This window comes from Heloderma suspectum, chromosome 3 (genome assembly GCF_057233095.1).
Source record: "Heloderma suspectum isolate Gila_16-S chromosome 3, 16-S_ref, whole genome shotgun sequence".
In the NCBI taxonomy this organism is placed as follows: Eukaryota; Metazoa; Chordata; class Lepidosauria; order Squamata; family Helodermatidae; genus Heloderma; species Heloderma suspectum.
Window position 1 is genome coordinate 325,354,424 of NC_139460.1, and position 20,633 is coordinate 325,375,056.

General features: G+C 49.9%; 1 protein-coding gene across 1 annotated transcript in view; it reads right to left on the bottom strand.

Moving 5' to 3' along the window:
- The window catches only part of LOC146351763 (maestro heat-like repeat-containing protein family member 7), a 37,350-nt gene extending 19,585 nt beyond the window's left edge, over positions 1-17,765 (bottom strand). Inside the window, exons 1-13 of the mRNA XM_084845718.1 lie at positions 17,734-17,765; positions 17,194-17,341; positions 16,331-16,654; positions 16,123-16,219; positions 15,426-15,535; positions 14,006-14,131; positions 12,488-12,592; positions 8,210-8,342; positions 7,558-7,667; positions 4,826-4,975; positions 3,443-3,597; positions 2,422-2,563; positions 911-1,107 (exon numbers count right to left, since the gene is read on the bottom strand). Coding sequence (XP_084701844.1) covers positions 911-1,107; positions 2,422-2,563; positions 3,443-3,597; positions 4,826-4,975; positions 7,558-7,667; positions 8,210-8,342; positions 12,488-12,592; positions 14,006-14,131; positions 15,426-15,535; positions 16,123-16,219; positions 16,331-16,654; positions 17,194-17,341; positions 17,734-17,765 — 1,829 coding nt within the window. The remainder of the gene's footprint in view (positions 1-910; positions 1,108-2,421; positions 2,564-3,442; positions 3,598-4,825; positions 4,976-7,557; positions 7,668-8,209; positions 8,343-12,487; positions 12,593-14,005; positions 14,132-15,425; positions 15,536-16,122; positions 16,220-16,330; positions 16,655-17,193; positions 17,342-17,733) is intronic.
- Between the last annotated feature and the right edge of the window lie 2,868 nt (positions 17,766-20,633).

Consider the following 20,633-nt stretch of genomic DNA (forward strand, 5'->3'; position numbering starts at 1 on the left):
TTTATTTTAAAAATAGCAGAATAGCCTGCCATGATTCTGCGTCAGCTGCTCCTCTGTCTTTGAGGCCCTACCGATGATGGCCTGCACACAGACATTCGCCAAGGGCATATGGACACTTCAAAGCTTAACTGTCATGGATTCCCCCCAAAGACTCCTGGGAACTACAATTCATGGAGGATGCTGATAGTTCTCTCTTAAGGTATCCCTCGCGCCCACCCACAGAATTGCTGAAGGGAAATGTTCATGTGAGAAGATCCATGCAGGATTGGACCTAAGTCCTGTCTAGTCCAGCACTCTGTTTCTGCAGATGCCCCAGTGGGAAGTCCACAAGTAGGACATGAGTGGAATGGCACCCACTAGCTGGGGTTCCCCAGCAACTGGTATCTGATCTGGAAGCGATAACGAGCCATCAGGACTAGTAGCCATGGACAGCCTTCTCCTCCATGCCTTTTCTAATCCCCTTTTAAAGCCTTTCAAACTGGAGGCCATCAGTACATGCTGTGGTAGCAAATTCCACGGTTTAACTATGCCAGCCTTCCCCAGTTCGATGCCCTCCAGATGTGTTGGGGAAGTCATAGTCCAACACTTCTGGAGGGCACCAGTTGAGGAAGGCTGAACTCTGCAAGGTCTGAAGTATGTTGCTTCCAAAAAGGCAGGAGCAACATTTGTGGAGATCCCCCCATGAGAACGGACGAAACCCCTGCTGATTTACATAGCCCTGCCCTCCCAACAGAAACAGGAGAAGCAACCCACTCCTCAATAATCTCCACTGCAATTCCTGGGGTTGCCTGGCAGGGGAAAGAACATTACCATTAAACCAGTTTAAGCCCACAGTGGAGATTTGCCATGGCTGTGATAACAGGAGTCCTTCGACAGGAAAATGGCTGGTGTGAACCAAAAGGAAGGGCACCTCAAAGGAACAGGGGGTGTGGGAACCTTCTGCTGCATGCAGGTCCTCCAATAGATGTCGATATCCTGTGGCGTGAAGTGCACAGTGTGGGAGATCTGGCAGAGCAGAGCGACAGACAGCGTGGGATACATGGCTTTCAGCACCTCTCTGCAAGCTGGGGACGGACATCTCAAGATCTCATAAAGAGCTGCCGTGGCCTGAAAAGAAGGTCGACATCGCTCGTCTTCAGAGGCAGCGCCAGGCAAAATCCCGTCCTCTTTTGCACTCACTCCTGCCTCCTCAGAGGACTACAGTGGTGACTCTGAGGGGGAGGGGGTCAGCAGGAGTCTGCCTCAGGCATCTCCCAGACAGTGGTCGAGTGGTCAGTGTTGGAGTGCAGGCGCTCATCATGAGAGTCCCTGTAGCCACGCCCCCAAGAAGAGCCCCCAGATTCAGGTAGCTGTGTGTGTGTCGATCCATATCAACAAACCCGTTCTAGGAGTTTTCGTCTGCTAGGAGCTGGACCTTTGTCAAGCTAAAGGGTCTTAATTGCCCATTCCAGACCTAGCCGCCACAAAATACTTTGCATCACAACAGGAAACAATATATGATTGCTGGAAAATTCATTTCCCCCAGCTAGAGGGGAAATTGTAGTTAAGCTCAGAGGGAACAGGGAATGCTGATGGAAGTGGCAGATGACATCAGCGTCCCTGCTAATCAAAAGTACCAGTGCTACATCCCTGTGGGCCCATTTGTTTTGGAATCAGTGTAAAATTGAACGGACTTCTCATTTGTTCCAAAATGAATGCCTTGAGGGAGGAATGGGTCCAGTTTTCATTACGCTATTCCTGCCCAGTTGTCACCTCTCTCTGGTGGTGGTAGTAGCAGAGTTGATTTGGGCAGCCGCTCCTGGGGGCCACCATTTATTTTCCCAGAATGCCCTTGGTGTTGTATTGTCCTGGGGCACTGCAGAGAAAGAATGGTGGCCACTATTTTTCTGTGACAGCTACCATGCACCCACACACAGACACAAGCACACACGAATGCCCCTTAATAACAGGAACAGCCAAGAACATCCACTCTGCTGACATTACCAAAGGAGATGATGGTAAGCAAATATTAAAGAATGAAAACAAAGAAAGAAAGAAAGAAAGAAAGAAAGAAAGAAAGAAAGAAAGAAAGAAATGGATGTGAAGTTAACAAAGGAATGACAACAGTAAATGGAGTAACAAAACAAAGATACATTCTTGCACACCCCTAGTTTAGCATCCTCTAGCAAGAACCCAGAATCCACAACTCCACCACCTCACCAACTATACAAGGTGCCTCACTCCCCTGTGAGCTTCTAACAGAGCAGAAAAGAAGGTGCATTTGGAAGCCACGCAGTGCCACTGCAGCACATAGCTCCAAGATAGGGGTCTCCTTACCCCCTTCTTCGCTTAAATTTCGTGAAGAGGTGGAACCACAGCCCTGCTTTGCTATTTAGGAACTCCATATAGCGCAGACCCTCCCCTGCCCCCCATGATACTTACAGCCAAAGGAGTCAAGGTGGCCTTCGTGGCCGGACCATCGACACAGAGCAGTCTCTCCACCAGGGTGGCCTGCAGAATGTTCAGGATCTTTTGCGAATGCTCAGAGAAGCCCATCAAGGCATGCCACATGGCAGCAGCAGTCCTGCAAGTTAGGACAAGCAGGAACCTCACCTGGATGGGACGGCTCTCCCCAGATGGACACATCGCTTCTTGAACTCTGCTTAGCCAGGAGGCTGGTTCACAGCGCCTGCATAAGAATGCACCTCAGGTGTGCCACCGGGGACGCGGGAAACACATGGTGCTTCCAGATGAGGGGCTGCTATCCTGCCATGGTCCCACCTCATTCATGGAATTTTGTGGGGGGTCCAAATGCCATCATCTTCCACTCATGACGCCTCTGCCACTTTTCCCACCATTGCTTTCTTACCACAGATAATGCATTAAGGAAGAAAAGATGGAATACTTCCACAAGGCCTTCTGGTTGGCAGTGCCAGGACCCCTCCATCTCCCATGTGTCACATACAGCATGTCACTTACAGCTGCATCAGAGTAGCTAAGAGGCTGAGCTGTGACCCAGGAAGTCCCGGGTTCAAATCTAGACTGCCATGAACTCACTAGGTGGCTTTAAGGAAGCCTCTCTCTCTCGCTCTGCCTCACACGCCTCCCCCCAGCTGCAACCAAGCTCCCCCAAACTTAGTCTGTGGCCCCCTCCCAAGCCCTGCCCTGGCTTTGCTTCAAGGCTGGAAAAGGAGAATTTTTCTCTGGGGGACATATAAAAATTAAAATAGATTCAAGTCAAGTGCAGATACCAAAACCTCCTGCACTGTGCTGCTCGGATCAAAAGGGAAGTCCCTCAGCAGTCGAAAGAAAAGTGAGATGCTCTGAATACCCCATCTTGGGGCAAGTCATGATGGTGGCAAAGGTGGAGGAGGCATCGGACCCTGGCAGGTGTGAAGGAGGACCCACCCTCCCCACCAGAGGCCCCCCAGCACAGGAAGCCCACCTGCCTCTTCCCTCTTACCAGTCACACTGGAGTGAGCAGCCAAGGAGTGCCTTCACCACCTCTTGTGGGTGGCTGCTTCCCAGCAGGCGGAGGAACCGCAAGGCTTCCTGACGGGCCTGAGCATCGCTGATGTGCTCCAAATAGTAGTACAAGGTGTTGGTGGCCTTTGGTACCTGGAAGGACGATGGAGGGCAAGGTCATCTTGCAAGGGCATGTCCATATTACAAAGGTGACTGGGTTTTACACCAGCTTAAGGCATGCCGGCTTCCAGGTTTTGGAGGGTCCTTGGGCAAAAGACCCTCTGTGGGGCCCCTCCCTCGGTGAGTCTGCCTCCTCACCACCACTGTTACCAGCTGCTCTTGCCCCTCCTCCTCTGTCTCATCATTGCTCCCACTTGCTTGATTGACAGGCAAAGAGCCAGTGAGCATCTCCTGCTCCCCCTTCTCACCACCACCGTTGACTGGGCCGGAGTGAGAGGGAGGTGAACGTGCAGGCTGCAGGGTGAAGAGGAGAAGCAACTCCTGGGGCTCTTGTCAGTGGGCCCCTGCTGGGGTGTGGGCCCTCAGCAGGGGCCCAGCCGTACCTACCCTTGACACGGCCCTGAGTTTAACTGGGAAACTGCTGGAGTGCTGGGAAAAAGACCCCTCCGCTCATGTCAGAGCATGAAGGACTGGTTTGCATTCAGGCACAGCAAATGAACTGTGCACAGTCCCCTTTATAAAAAAAAACCCCAACCTCCCTTCTCTGTCTTCTCTGGCCTAGGTTAAAAACTGCTACAGGCCTGCATTTACAGCCCTGTCAGGAAGCTGTAAATAATAAACCTGTGTGGAGCCTCAATTCAACTGTCACAGTTCAAAAGAAAATGCAAGTGTCAGTTCACCCCCCCCACCCCACCCGCCCCTTGCACAGGGGCAAAGCACAAGAGCTTTTCCTTCTAGTCTTTCAGTAACAGGAGTCTTTTCAGCCAGCCACAGGCAAAAGCCTTGGGTGAATTACAGGAGCTGAGCACCCCCAAGCCTTTTATAGGGATGTCAGAGGAATCCGTCGGGGGGGAGGTCAAGTTTGCCGAACGTTCTGCAGCTTGGTCACCTGGACTCCAGCTCACTGCAGCGAGCTGGGCCAGCTCACAGATTTTGGGGTGTCCCCCCCAATCAGCATTTACACAAATTTCAGCTGTAATTTGCACAAACTGTGGCTGTAATATGCTTAATTTGTGCAAATTGCACCTGCCATTTGCACAAGTTAAGCATATTTATGGTCGCAATTTGTGCAAATGCCAATTTTAGGGGAAGGGGGGAAACCTACGAAAGTTCCCAGATTTCAGGAAAACAGTCCCTGGCTCGGGGCTCTGCGGAAATCCAGCAAGCCCCCAAAGGGCCGGAATTCCCCGTGACCATTTACCTTCACAAAATTGGGCTTGGGATCCCGCAACATGGCTTTCATCATGTGGATGGCAGCTGTTGTACTGTGAATGTTGTCATTCCTCATGCCCTTGACAGCAGTTAAAAGGAAGTCCATCTGGTCATCAGCACGGAGGCATTTTTTGAAGATCTAAAAAACAAGTTAGATGAAAGCCTAACTGTGGCTTGACCAAAGAGGTGGGACTGCCAGTTGCATAATAAGCTCGGTAGCCTAACAGGAGCCTCAATGGACTCGCTATGGGAGCCTCCGCATGTATAAGAGAGGCCATAGTTCAGTGGTAGAGCACATACATGGGACCTGCGACAAAATGTTGCAGCGTGGAGTGCTCTGTTTGGGGGTTCCAGCCAGCCATGCCCTTTTCTAGTGTACTCCATTGCATTTCCTCTCTCCCCAGCTTTCCCTAGGCCAGCCTTTCCCAACCTGGCACCCTCCAGATGTGTCTACGACTCTCATAATCCCCCAGCCGGGGAGTTGTAGTAGACCAACCCCTCTGGAGGGTACCAAGTAGGGAAAGGCTGCACTAGGCATTCTGTGGCCAATGAGCATGTCCAGTTCTCAATGGGTTGTTTTACAGTCCGCACAGCTCAAGGTGTTTCCCCCCCCTAAATATTTTTTGTACTTCTGAAAATCTTTGGGTGCCCTGAAGTCTGCTGATACTTCTTCCCTCTCATGTCTGGATGGTGCCATTTTGACTGCATAAGAAGCAGCGGTTGAAGAACTGAGGTTGCTATTCGCATATAAAAATGGGACCTGAAACAGGTGTGGAGGGCTCCTGCTCAGATTAGCTGGCACTCCATTCCATTCCCCCTCCTGGATTTCCAGGTGACCCCCACCCCTCACCCCCCAACATGCACGTAACAGTTAGTCAACATTTCATGCACACTGGCCCCATTCATCGTTCATCGGTTTGTGCTTGGGTTTCCCCCTTGTGTTCTCCCCTCCCCTACCTAGGGAGGGGAGAACTAGGGAAGTTCGAGCTCGCCAAAATTTTCCAAATGTCTTTCGAAGCTTGGTTCGGCTGGCTCATGTTGTCATTTTGAGAACTGTTTTCGGTTAGTTCAAATGGGGAAAAAGTGCGTATTTTGAACGGGAAAAGTGTGCATTTCTGTGTGCGTTTTTCAAACGTGCCCACTTCCCCCCATTGACTAAAATGTGAAAATGTGTATTTCTTTTATTTAAACATTAGCATTTTAAAGTGCACATTTTTCAAAAATACGATTTTGTTTTTCAATGCAATTGCAAGTTCGGAGATGTGTGGACATTTTCCAAAAACATGCAGTCCCTTTTGCATTTGGGGTTGTGAACAGGGCAAGTTCAGGTGATTTGCAAACTAAAACAAAATTCTGGTGCATCCCTACGGATACCTCCCATGTGTTCATGGATGGTGCTCTGTTGGCTACATACAGAACAGGACACACACTTAGCATGCAGGTTCAGTTCCTGACATTCTGGCTCCAAGAGTGTTCCAGAGGCGCTAGGCCTTTCTATTGCAACTGAAATAGCAGGTTAGCAGGTTTTGCCCCTTCAGCTCCCTGGAGACCACCTGGGAGCAATATGGACATTGTGCAGGAGGAAAAGGGCGGTATAAGTCACAGCTAACCCGAGTTTGCACACCTCCCCTGCTCCTCTGCAAATGTTGCTGACAGATGTTCAGCAACAGCATTGGACATAAGATGATTTTGCGGTGGTGAGATCTGACAAGAAGCAGCCAGGATTTCACAGACAGGTAGTAGTAACCCTTGAAAATGCATTTTTCAAGCTGCGGGTGAGGGAGTGGTTTGGATCAGGGAGCAAAAGGGTTACTCGCTCCTCCTCTTGCTTCTCTGCTCTTGATCACTCTACCAGGAGCAGATTTTCCTGTTCCAAAAGGGCCATCGGGCTACCATGAAGACACCTTGGGCTTCAATGTGTAGTTGGCCAGTAGGGTGCCTCCCACTAAAAAAACCTCCTCCCATATACAAAACAAGCACGTTAGACAGGAAAGTTCTCCTTGTCATTGGACACTATTTCTCAATATGCAGGGAGGTGGGGTTCATTTTCCATCAGGAAACATTCCAAGGTGGAACTTCCTCCCCATGAAATGGTACAGTCCCAAAAGAGCTTTACCACTTGAATTTTCTGATTCCATAAACTAGCTCAAAGCCCAGGTTTGCCATCCCCTGTACGCTCAGACTCAGAACCACAGCCAGTTCTGGCTCTCTGAATGTACCTGCACGCTACAGGCGTTTTCACGTGTAGTCTGTTGGTCACATTCACACTTTGCATCTTTAGATCTAGCCTTGAAACCTCGTAAGCGTCTGCCCAAAGTTGTCACGGGACTGTGCTCAGTGGTGCTACTGATTCAACTTGCTAGTGTCGGCCCCAGGTTTTTGCAGGCCCTTGGGCGAGAGATCCTCCATGGGCCCCTCCCTCCGTGAGTCTACCTTTTCACCGCCAGGCTCTTTCTCATCATTGCCACCATTTGCTTGCTTCTCTGGCGGAGAGTGAGCAAACAGGCCGTGGCATCTGCTTCTCCTCCTTCCCCCCACCATTGACTGGGCCAGAGTGAGAGGCGGGTGAACAAGCAGGTTGCCAGGGTGAAGAGGAGCAGCAGCTCCAGGGGGCTTTTATCAGTGGGCCCCCGCTGGGGTGTGGGCCCTCAGAGGTGCCCCACCATGCTTACCCTTGACCTCTACCAACCTAGGCATTCAAACAGTAGGATAAAGAGTTACCATGGTGGTGGTGCTGACATCAGAGAACCAGGCCAGCCAGAAGATTTTTTCTTCCTCCCACTCCTGCAGAAGCTCCAGATACTCCTGACTGTCCTCCGCCATGGTCATTCCTCAAGAAACATGTGCAAACAGCACTGAGCATCCTCTTGGGGCTGCTGGGGTTATTCTCTCTCTCTTTCAGATGTGCACTGGGACAATCATAGATGGCTGGTGAGACTGCGGTGGTGTATGGGGAGTTTTAAGGAGCAGGCAAAGCAGCCTTCTCCAGTGGGGCTCGGCAATAGAAAACTGAGCAAGCAGAGAGTACTTTGCGTGGCTCAAGGGTTTGGAGTACTGTAAGCAGGGCGAAGCACCAAGTTCCCTTTGTGAACGGAATCCTTACTCTAGAACCCCCTGCAGCGTTGCAGAGGATTCTGGGACAAACCCATACATTGCTTCCAACATGGTGGACATTTGGTTTTTGACATGAGGGGCAGGTTCTTTCCTACTGCCCAGCTAAGGGTTTTTTTTTAAGGGTTACATTGCACATGCTCCCAATCCTAATCCTGGTCCTAATAGTGTACAGTGTACGACAGCTAAGTAGTTCTGTGGCCTGATTCAGCCTTCCATGGCAACACCTGCCCTATTGGGAAAGTACAAGAGTTTCTCTTACTCTTCTGGTGCAGGATCAAGGTGTACAGGTGATGGAGCCCATCGGCGGCCCAGTGACACACTGTCTCACTGGAATCGCTGCAGCAAAGGGTGAGATATCCTGCCACCTGCCCGATCTTGAAGTCTTTCATAACCTAGGGAAGAGAGAGAGAAGAGGTAGCCTTCCCCACTCGGTCCCACTTGCCACTGGCATGCATCCCGCAACAGATGACCCCAAGGGGACACAGCCCTTGGCAAAGAAAAAAAGAACATTCCCCACCTCCGTTACACATAGTCAATTCCCAGTGGTCTGTCACAGCATAATCAAGTGTGAGGCCATGCCAGGGTGAAGCCACGCAGATAAAGTTGGTCCAGCCACAGTATGGCTTTGCCCTGCCCCCTGTAATGGTCTGTGCGCAAGTGTACCCCTTTACTTTCTCCCATAGAGGCGAGACACTTGGTAATCTCCATGATGGCGTACAGAGCTGCACTGGAGGCCACTGACATGGTGGGGCCAGACCTGCAAGGTGGGCCAGTTACACGTCACCAAGAAAAGAGGACGTGCATTGCCCAAAAGGAAGAGGACAGCAGAGGACGCAGGGCTGCACAAAAACAGTATGCACTCATGTGTACGTATAGAATAGATGCCCCTTGAGAAATAATTGTTGTTGTTGTTCAGTCGTTCAGTCGTGTCCATCTCTTCGTGACCCCATGGACCATAGCACGCCAGGCCTTCCTGTCCTGCGCTCTCTCCCGGAGCGTGCTCAAGTTCATATTCATTGCATCCGTGATGCTATCTAGCCATCTCATCCTCTGCCGTCCCCTTCTCCTTTTGCCTTCAGTCTTTCCCAGCATCAGGGTCTTTTCCAGGGAGTTTTCTCTTCGCATTAGGTGGCCAAAATATTGGAGCTTCAGCTTCAGTCTCTGTCCTTCCAATGAGCACTCAGGGTTGATTTCCTTTAGGATGGACTGATTTGACCTCCTTGCAGTCCAGGGCACTCGTAAGAGTCTTCTCCAGCACCACAGTTCGAAAGCATCAATTCTTCGGCGCTCAGCCTTCCTTATAGTCCAGCTCTCACAGCCATACATTACTACTGGGAAAACCATAGCTTTGATTAGACGGACCTTTGTCGGCAAGGTGATGTCTCTGCTTCTTACTATGCTGTCTAGGTTGGCCATAGCTTTCCTCCCCAGGAGCAAGCGTCTTTTAATTTCATGGCTACAGTCACCGTCTGCGGTGATCTTGGAGCCCAAGAAAGTAAAATCTGTCACTGCTTCCATTTCTTCCCCTTCTATATGCCAGGAAGTGATGGGGCCAGATGCCATGATCTTCGTTTTTTTAATGTTGAGTTTCAAACCAGCTTTTGCACTCTCCTCTTTCACCCTCAACAAGAGGCTCTTGAGATCCTCTTCGCTTTCTGCCATTAGGGTGGTATCGTCTGCATATCGGAGGTTGTTGATAATTCTCCCAGCAATCTTAATTCCGACCTCTGATTCATCCAACCCGGTATTTCTCATGATGTACTCTGCATATAAGTTAAATAAGCAGGGTGACAATATGCAGCCTTGTCGTACTCCTTTCCCAATTTTGAACCAATCGGTTGTTCCATGTCTGGTTCTTACTGTTGCTTCTTGACCCTCATACAGGTTTCTCAGGAGACAGGTAAGGTGGTCTGGTACTCCCATCACTTTCAGAATTTGCCACGGTTTGTTGTGATCCACACAATCAAAGGCTTTAGCGTAGTCAATGAAGCAGAAATAGACGTTTTTCTGGAATTCTCTTGCTTTCTCCATGATGCAGCGAATGTTGGCGATTTGATCTCTAGTTCCTCTGCCTCTTCTAAACCCAGCTTGTACTTCCGGTAGTTCTCGGTTCGCATACTGCTGAAGCCTAGCTTGTAGGATTTTGAGCATCACCTTGCTGGCATGTGAAATGAGCGCAATTGTGCGGTAGTTTGAACACTCTTTGGCGCTGCCCTTCTTTGGAATTGGAATGTAAACTGACCTTTTCCAGTCTTGTGGCCACTGTTGAGTGTTCCAGATTTGTTGGCATATTGAATGCAGCACTTTAACAGCATCATCTTTTAGGATTTTAAATAGCTCGACTGGAATACTGTCATCTCTGCTAGCTTTGTTGTTACTAATGCTTCCTAAGGCCCACTTGACTTCACTCTCTACAATGTCCGGCTCAAGTTCAGTGACCGCACTATCATGGCTATCAGGGACATTCAGATCTTTCCTGTATAGTTCTGTGTATTCTTTCCACCTCTTCTTAATCTCATCTGCTTCTGTTAGGTCCCTGCCTTCTTTGTCCTTGATCATGCCCGTCTTTGCACAAAACATTCCCCTGAGATCTCCAATTTTCTTGAAGAGATCTCTAGTCTTTCCCATTCTGTTGTTTTCCTCGATTTCTTTGCATTGTTCATTTAAGAAGGCCTTCTTGTCTCTCCTTGCTATTCTCTGGAACTCTGCATTCAGTTGGGTATATCTTCCCCTTTCTCCCTTGCTTTTCGCTTCCCTTCTTTCCTCAGCTACTTGTAAAGCCTCCTCAGACAGCCACTTTGCTTTCTTGCATTTCTTTTTCTTTGGGATGGATTTCGTTGCTGCCTCCTGAACCATGTTACGGACCTCCGTCCATAGTTCCTCAGGCACTCTGTCTATCAGGTCTAATCCCTTATATCTATTCCTCACCTCCACTGTATATTCATAAGGGATATGATTGAGGTCATACCTGAACGGTTTAGTGGTTTTCCCTACATTCTTCAATTTAAGCCGAAATTTTGCAAGAAGCAGCTCATGATCTGAGCCACAGTCAGCTCCAGGTCTTGTTTTTACTGATTGTATGGAGCTTCTCCATCTTTGGCTGCAAAGGACATAATCAATCTGATTTCGATATTGACCATCTGGTGATGTCCATGTGTAGAGTCGCCTCTTGTGCTGTTGGAAAAGAGTGTTTGCTATGATCAGCATGTTCTCTTGGCAAAACTCTATTAGCTTTTGTCCTGCTTCATTTTGTACACCAAGGCCATGCCTGCCTGTTATCCCGGTGATTTCTTGACTTCCTACTTTAGCATTCCAATCCCCTATGATGAAGAGGACATCTTTTTTTGGTGTTAGTTCTAGAAGGTGTTGTAGGTCTTCATAGAACCCATCAACCTCAGCTTCTTCGGCCTCAGTGGTTGGGGCATAGACTTGAATTACTGTGATGTTGAATGGTTTGCCTTGGATTCGTACTGAGATCATTCTATCATTTTTAAGATTGTACCCCAGTACTGCTTTTCCCACCCTTTTGTTGACTATGAATGCTACTCCATTTCTTCTAAGGGATTCTTGCCCACAATAGTAGATATGATAGTCACCTGAATTAAATTCGCCCATGCCTGTCCATTTTAGTTCGCTGATTCCCAAGATGTCGATGTTCAGTCTTGCCATCTCATGTTTGACCACCTCCAGCTTACCTTGATTCATTGATCTGACATTCCAGGTTCCTAAACAATATTGTTCTTTACAGCATCGGATTTTCTTTTCACCACCAGACACATCCACAGCTGAGTGTCCTTTCGGGTTTGGCCCAGCCACTTCACTCTTTCTGGCGCTACTTGGAAATACCCTCTGCTCTTCCCCAGTAGCATATTGGACACCTTCCGACCTGAGGGGCTCATCTTCCGGCGTCATCTCTTTTAGCCTTGTGATACGTTCCATGGGGTTTTCTTGGCAAGAATACTGGAGTGGGTTGCCATTTCCTTCTCCAGTGGACCACATTTTGTCAGAACTCTCTGCCATGACCTGTCCGTCTTGGGTGGCCCTGCACGGCATAGCTTATGGCTTCATTGAGTTATGCAAGCCCCTTCGCCACAACAAGGCAGTGATCCATGAAGGGTGAGAAATAATTACTGTAAATTAAATGCAAGTGTAATGCATCTCACTCTAGTGGGGTGGAGTGTGGCCAGTCGACCTGTGCGCCTTGTTCAGTCTGCTGTGTGGGGGCAACGCAGGGCCCCTGGGCTCCCTTCTCATGGTTTTGATCTCTGACCTGGACTTGGATTGGGCAGCCCTCCCAAAAGAGGACTGTCCACAGCAGAGGAGGACACCTAGCCACCCTGTGCCCCCCATCAAGACCCCATTGACAGAGATCTCTCGCAGGCGGGATGCAGCCCTGCTCCCCCAGGCGCAGTTCGCACCATGCAAGCCCCACCCACCCACGCCCACACCCACACCCACACCCTGCCAGTCATCACAACTGGCATTCTACTGGTCAGTAGCAACAGCAGGGCGCCATCTGTGCGGAACGGCAACTCACTTTGGCTACACAGTGGCTCGTTATGCAGCAGATCAGCTTGGTGATCCTGGACAATGCCTGTTCTCGGTGCTCGGAGTTTGGGGCAGACATTTCAGGGAGAAGGAACTGGAATGGCAAAGAAAAGTGGGAGCAATGAGGAGAAAGAGGACGAGGCTCAAGAGCAGCTGGTGACCATGGCGGCAGAAGGTAGGCTCACAGCGGGAGGAGGCCCAGTCAGGGAGCCTTGCCCAGGCCCGAAAAACCCGGAGCCAGCCCCCCACGACCTTTGCTCGCTGGACAGGCAGAGAGCCAGCAGGCAGCGGCATCTCCTGCTCCTCCTCCTCCCCACCACGGATCTCTGGACCAGAGTGAGAGGCAGGGGAACAAGCTGGTTGCCATAGTGAAGAAGAGGCGCACGTCCAGGGGGCTCTGGTCAGCGGGCCCCTGCAGGGTGGTGGGTCCTTGGCAGGGGACTGGCCAGGCCTACCCTTGACGCCAGACCTGCACCTCTGGCCCAGCCTTGTGCGCCTTAACAGGCAGCACTTAGCTCTGAAGACCTGGAGAGCCTTTGAACCGGAGACGGCAGGGGTGGAATCTAGGGCTCCCCACATGCAGCACGTGTGCTCTGGCACCGAGCGACTTCCCCCTCCCTGTTTTGGGGAGTTGCTGTAGGTAACGAATGCTGCATCTAGTTTGGCCATAAGTCTACCATGACCAAAGGGAAGAAAACCACCACGTCTCTTGATAGCTCCTTGCTTAGTTGGGCCACGTCGGGCTGTAAACGCAAATGGCTTTGACAGAGAAACTGGTTTCGCTGTAGCGAAACACAGGTACGAATATTACTGAGACAATACAAAGTCCTTCTAAAAGGGCCCAAGGGAGGATCCAAGCACAGCTGTGGGCTTCTGGTGTTGATCTTTCCTTGGCCCACTTCAGAAGGAGCTTCTCAGAGATGTTTGTGTTGTTTACAAGCAGTGGCTGGACCACATGCAGCCGTCCCGGGCTGTCTTTGCAGGGGCCTTCCCCCACTTCTGCCAAATTTGCTGCCCTGGCGGCAAGAAGCTGCCCATTTGGGAAGAAAATAATTAGAAAAATAATTAGAAAATTCGAGAATTATAGAATCATAGAATAGTAGGGCTGGAAGGGGCCTAGAAGACCGTCGAGTCCAACCCCCTGCTCAATGCAGAAATCCCAGTCAGAGCATCCCTGACAGATGGCTCCCTATCCACTCCCTAGGGAATGGGTTCCATTGTCAGAAATAATGTGCACAGAGAGCACATTCCTTTTTTGGAAGCAGAGTCACATTCCTGGAAATTTCCCAGGAGCGCGCAACTCAGCTTGTAAATAGAGAAGATGCTCCCCTCCATGCTGTGTTTCCCTCTAAAATCACTGCTTTTTGGCCACCACGGTGGCAATTTTAGCAGTGGCAGAGAAGGGTGCGCCCCTCGTGGGTTGTGGGGGGGCAATGCAGCCACACACACCCCAGACGTTGCACACACACACATGCATACGCGCACACACTGAGGACCTCGTACTCACCTTGAGGGTTTCTCTCAGCAAGGACGGATTGTAGTGCTGCTCTGTGAATTTCTCTTTCGTCTCACGGTTGAAGCTCGAGCTGATGAGGTCTACACAGTCCAGGAACCTGCCCTTCTCAGGTAAATCCTAATCTCGCCCCCCAGGTTAGATGGATTAGTTCAGTTCAGAAATGAGAAGCATGAACAGTGAGTGATCTTGACTACTGTAACTTATTCTACATGGGGCAGCCTGAGTTTTAACAGGGGTGTGTTGCATGGAACATATTAAAACTTCCATGTTATGTCAACTTTACTGGCTTACTGGTTTTCAGGCCCAGTTCAGTTTTGACCCTTAAAGTCCTAAATGGCCCAAGGTCAGGACCCTTTAAGCCAGACTACCTTCACCCATATAAACAGATCTGCTCTCTTAGGGTCAAACTGGACCGTATGTTCAATGCACGATCACATTTTCATATCTTTAACTGTCTTGTTAAATATAGTAGCTTTTGGACCCAAATCCCGGGCAGGATTAGGGTATAGGAGGAGGAGGTTTCACCATTTCCCCCCATGCCACAGTCCCAACAAAAGTCAACCCCTCCCCCCAAATCCCAAATAAACGTTTTGCACATTTTGTGTAAAATTGCAACTTATCTTAAACCAGGTCTCACATAGTACTTGGTCCTAGGAAATGTGAAGTACCATGCAATGAGAGTGGCTCTGAGTATGTACAAGGTGCATTTTCCTCACAGTCTGTGGCCAGGTGTCCTACTTTACAGAGGGCAGTCCTCTGTGTTGGAGAGCTGGCAGAGGACAGTAGTCTATTGGAAGGTGTCCTTTTTTTGACGAGCTGTCCAGTCCAAGTTTAGTTAAAAGTCAAAAAATCGTAAGAAGGGAGAGCAGAGCAGGGGTCTTGAAGTTGTTCATCAACACTTAGCACCTGGACAGCAGACTGAGCAAGACACAGGGGATACCTGGTCAGTTTTCTCCACTATGGTGAGATGTCTTGTATTTCTATTTAAATAATAGTTATCATTTCTAAATTTTCACCTATTAACATAAATTTGCAGGTGCAAATTGGTGTCCATTGTTGTCCTCTTTTTCGTTGAGTCCTTTCCTCTTTTTTGGCAATATGTAAATGGCCATCCCCAGTCAGACCACGTGACTGAACATGGAGGAGAAGGGGTGTGGGGGTGTAAGGCTTCAAGTTAAAGGGGCTTCCAAGGAGATGCGAGCTCCAGCACCAATTTGTTAAGAAATTAACCCCATCGAAAAAGAACTGAGTTGGTATCCAAGCTTCCTTACAAGACTATGGGGGAATGGGAGGCCTTCTGGGAAGGGAAAGTTGGGGAAATAAATCTCAGAGATGGGTGTGGCACATACCTGGAGAAGGATACCCCTGTTAAAAAGGAAATCACATGGAAACAGAGAGGGGATGTCGATACCTGGGTGTTTTTGTGGAGGAATTTGTGCATGAAGCTCAGAGCCTCTCTCACTTCTGTGTTGGAGCTCCCGGAGCTAAAACTTTCCTGGGAGGACACTGAGGTTGGGGAATCTAGAACAGATATTTGAAGAATTTTTGATCCAGCTTCATTTACACACATTTCTAAGAGGGCTGCAACAAAACCCACATCAAACAAGGCTGAACATCAGGAAAAACTTCTATTAGAGCAATACGACAATGGAACCAATTACCTGGGGAGGTGGTGGGCTCTCCCACACTGGAGGCGTTCAAGACGAGGCTGGACAGCCATCTGTCAGGGATGCTCTGACCTGGATTCCTGCATTGAGCAGGGGGTTGGACTTGATGGCCTTGTAGGCCCCTTCCAACCCTACTATTCTGTGATTCTGTGATTCTATGATTCTATGAGCCCACCCATGAGGCAGAGTGAATCCCCCACTTCAGGTGGTGGATCCAGAAGGGCAGCAGGTCACGTGCACCCACTAGGGATGTCTATCGCCAGGAAATCCAGCCCATTTGGGGCTCACTGGATTTTTGCGGCACCCCCAACTCAACTTGCATTTGCAAACCAAGCTGCAGGTTTCTCCTGAAATCTGGAAACACCAGAGAGGCAGCTGGATCACACCTAGGGATTCTAGTCTCAGGACCTTAGTCAACAACCCTGGAACTGGATGACTGACAAGTTACTCTGCCACTGACTGGAGCCACTGGCTTGGTTTTATAGTCAGACCTGGAGAATCTTTCTGGGAGCTCCACCTCCTCAGGGGATGCATATGGCTGTTAAAGAGCCAGTGGCCTTATCCTGCAGGCTTTGGCTTCTCCTGGGCAGTGAAGGGTGGAGGAGGGAGGAGCCATTTGGGGGCTGCTCCTCAGGACCTCCATGCTTACTAGAGGAGTCCACTCCACAGAGTCAGGGGTCAGCAGCACCTCTTGGGGGGTCATGCGGATAGGATACATGGTCTGAGGCAATGGGCTCCAGTCCAGAAGGACCAGGGACAGGTTCGGGTGCCTCCAAGAGTCACTGTCACTGGAGGCATCAGTCTCTGAGGACTCCTGGCCCTCTGCTGTATGGGCCCCTCTCCGACTGGCCTGCTGAGGTCTGGGCTTTGTGGAGCGACATAGTTTCACCAAGTGGGATGTGTGCAGGTGCCTGGCTGGTTTCCTGGAACATTCCTCAGGTTCATATCCCTTCCATTCCACGTGGTACTGGACCTGGCCCCATCTTAGGCTGTATTCAACAGTGATGAGAGTTGGGATCCTTGGTTACTGGGCTCAAAAGGGATCTATGGAACACCTGGTGGACCTTCATAGTTAGTGGTAGGTGTAGGCAAAAAGCCACCAGATTAATGACCCGGGGAATGATCCTACAAAACAATCTTCTAATTTCTTAGATGGCCAGGTAGCCTTCAACTGTCCAATGGCTAATCAGCCAAGGTCTTCAAATTGCAGGGATGGCCCAGCTTGATGTTTCTGAGGGCCTGGAGGTCTTGCAGGGTATCATTCACTGCTGGCATGTCAGTGTTGGGGACTGGCTTAGGGAAACACCGAGTGTGGTACCCACAGCTGGCGAAAAATGGGGATTGGCCCATGGAGTGTTGAGCATTGTTATAAGCACCCTCCGCTATGGGCAGGAATTCCTCCCAATTGTCTTATTGATAGGACGCATAGCAGCATAAATATTGCTCCAGGGTCTGATTGGTCCTTTCCATTTGCCCATCTGATTGGGTGTGTTATGCTGAAGACAAGTGTACCCTCACCCCTAGGGCTTGGAACAGGGTCTTCCAGAAACAAGCCATAAATTGGGGCCCTTGATCAGAAACCAGTTTTTCTGGGAGGCCATGGAACTGGAATATGTGAAGGAGGAAGAGCTTGGTAGTTTCACGAGCAGATGGGGTCTCCCTGCAAGGAATAAAGCGGGCCAGGTTTGGGAACATATCCATGGGCACCCTAATGGTAGTAGTGTTGTGATGGTGGGAGGCCTGCGATGAAGTCCATGGCAACAGTTTTCCATGGGCTATAGGGAGTAGGCAGTGGGTGCAAGAGGCCTTTGGGCTTGCCACCTCGATTCTCAAAATACCCGCATGTGTTACCGTAAAGCTCTTGCTGCCATTGGTTAGGTGTTAGGAGAGGCATTTCAACCGGGGGGGGGGGGGCCTGCACAAAAGCCAGGAAACCACCAAACAATTGGTGGGGGGGAGGGGCATGGCCATCTGGGGAGCCCCGGAGGGAGGGCCAGATGAGGCCTCGGGCTTGAGGCACTGCACCCCTGTTGCAGAGACTCCTTGGCCTACGTTTCAAGACGGCTGCGGTGAATGGCCAACATCGCTACGGGTCCCAGATGTCTGCTGTGGCATCTTCCCCACTCCTGAGCAAGCGGCCTCCCTTGGGGCCACCGGTCGCAGCAGAGCCTCCAGCAGCACTTCCTGGTGGCAGGGAGGCGTGCCTTGTGCGCTCAGGTGGCCCTAGTCTCAGAGCGCCTCAGCCGCAAGAGGCGTCGGACTTACCTGCATGTCTGGGCAAGGACCCCACGCTGGTCCCCTTTTCGACGTCAGAGCGCCTCAGCTCACTCCAAGAGGGGTCTCCCCAGGACATTCTGTCATCTGCTGTGACGAAGGCACTGCTGAGGGAGTGTTGACATTGGCACAGGAAGGTGAAATATTCCCAAGGCATTTTGTGAAAATGGATTATCTGTCTCCCTCCTTTTTGGACATTCACCTGTGAATGCTGACCATTATCACATTCAGGTGACTCTCAACTTTCTGCACCGAGTCTCTTCAGATTTTGGACTGTCACAAATTTGGCACAAACCCCTTAGTCCTAATGAAACTAAGCTAAAGTAGGTGTAACTGAACTGATCACCTCTTCTGCCCATTTGCCAGCACCTTCCTCTCTTCCTTTTGTAGCTTCCTGTACCAAAGTTTAGATTGTAAGTGCCTCCAGGCAGGGACCTATCTTTTTGTTATTCTGCAAAACACCATGCACATCCAAGGTGCTGAATCAATCAATCAATCAATCAATCAATCAAGTGTGAATGACAATGTAAGCAAGTGTAAAATGATGCACACTGGGGGGAAAAATCCCAACTTCAAGTATAAGCTGATGGGATCTGAGCTAGTGGTGACTGACCAAGAACGAGATCTTGGGGTTGTGGTGGAGAGCGCGAGGAAAATGTTGACCCAGTGTGTGGCTGCTGTGGAAAAGGGCAAATTCCATGTTCAGTATAATTAGAAAGGGAACTGAAAATAAAACTGCCAAGATCATACTCCCCTTAAACAAATCTATGGTGCAACCACACTCGGAATACTGTATACAGTTCTGATCACACCTAAAAAAAGGATATTGTGGAGTTGGAAAAAGTGCAAAAAAGGGCAACTACAGCAGTGTTGTTTTGTTTTGTTATTGTTCAGTTGATTATGTAAATGTGTTCTTAGTATTGTATGCTGCCTAGGGTGGCCAGGTAGCCGGCCAAATGGGTGGCTAATAAATCAAATCAATAAATAAAATGATCAAGGGTCTGGAACATTTCCCCTATGAGGGAAGGTTACAACAGCTGGGATTGTTTAGCTTGGAGAAAATGCGGGTAAGGGGATACATGACAGAGGTGTACAAAATTATGCATGGTGTAGAGAAAGTGGACAGGGACACATTTTTCTCCCTCTCTCATAATACTAGAAGCTGATTGGTGGGAGATTCAGGACAGATAAAAGGACTTCATCACACAGCGCATAGTTAAACTATGGAACTTGCTACCACAGGATGTCGTGATGGCCACCCATTTGGATGGCTTTAAAGGGGGGTTGGACAAATTCCTGGAGGAGAAGGTTATCAGTAGCTTCTAGTCCAGATGTCTAAATGCTCCCTCCAGTCTCAGAGGTGGTATGCCTATGTACATCAGTTGCTGAGCGCAGGAGGATGCTGTTGCACTCATGTCCTGCTTGTGGGTTTCCCAAAGCTGTTCCCACTGCGTGAATAGAACACTGGACTTGATTGACCCTTGGCCTAATCCAGCATCAGGGCTCTTCTTACGTCCTTATGACAATGTTCACAGTGCAAATAGATGAGAATGGAGACTGGTGTCAAGGTCATACACAGTTCATTTAAGTAGGCTGTAACAGGGCTGTTGAATTTCTGGGTGGCCATAGTGTATGGTTGCAGTACACCAAACTGATGCTCTCCATACGTGTTGGACTGCAACCTTCTTGGGCTAGCCCCACAAATCTCCTTGAAACTTGCCTTCATCATCTCTTCCCTTGACCACTGACTTCCTGGATCTCAGATCTTCACCTTAGCAAAAACTGAAGTCACCTTGTCGTAGACACTAAATTAGATCTCCAGCCTGGAGGATCAGGGAGAGACAGAGTCCCAGCCCTTCACTGCTGCTGCCGCAGACCCCCAACTCTCAGCAATAGAGACAAATCCCCACCCTCCATTTTCCATCACTACTTCCCCCACTGAAAAGACCTTGAACTGACAGCACAGTAGCAGGGCCAGTGCCAAGGGTAGGCATAGTTGGGCACCTACCAGGGGCCCACACCCCAGCAGGGGGCGGCGAATAATATTCCCCAGGACTTGCTCCTCCTCTTCCCCATGGCAACCTCCTTGTTCATCTGCCTCTTGCTCTGGCCCAGTCAACAGTGATGGTGAGAGGGAGGAGCAGAAGATGCCACTGCCTATTGGCTCTCAGCCTGTCAAGCAAGGAGGTGGCCGCAATGATGAGAAAGAGGAGGAGGAGCAACAGCAGCTGGTGACAACGGCGGTGAGAAGGCGGGCTCACTGAGGGAAGAGGCCCATTGTGGGTGTCTTGCCCAAGGGCCTGCAAAAACCTGGAGCCGCCACTGTACAATAGCCAAGGAAGCCAGTGTAGTGTAGTGGCGAGAGTGACGGACTGGGAGCCGGGAGATCCGGGTTCTAGTCCCCACTTGGCCATGGAAGCTCACTGGGTGACTTTGGGCCAGTCACAGACTCTCAGCCCAACCTACCTCACAGGGTTGTTGTTGTGAGGATACAACGGTGAGGAGGAGGATAATGTAAGCCGCCTTGAGTTCCTTGCGAGAGGGAGAAAGGCGGGGTATAAATGCAATAAATAAATAAGGAAGGAAGGAAGCAGGACAGCAAATCCATCTTTCCAACAAGGATCACCTTCCATACGATGATTGTCATCTTGACTGTGATTGTCTATTGAAATGCTGTA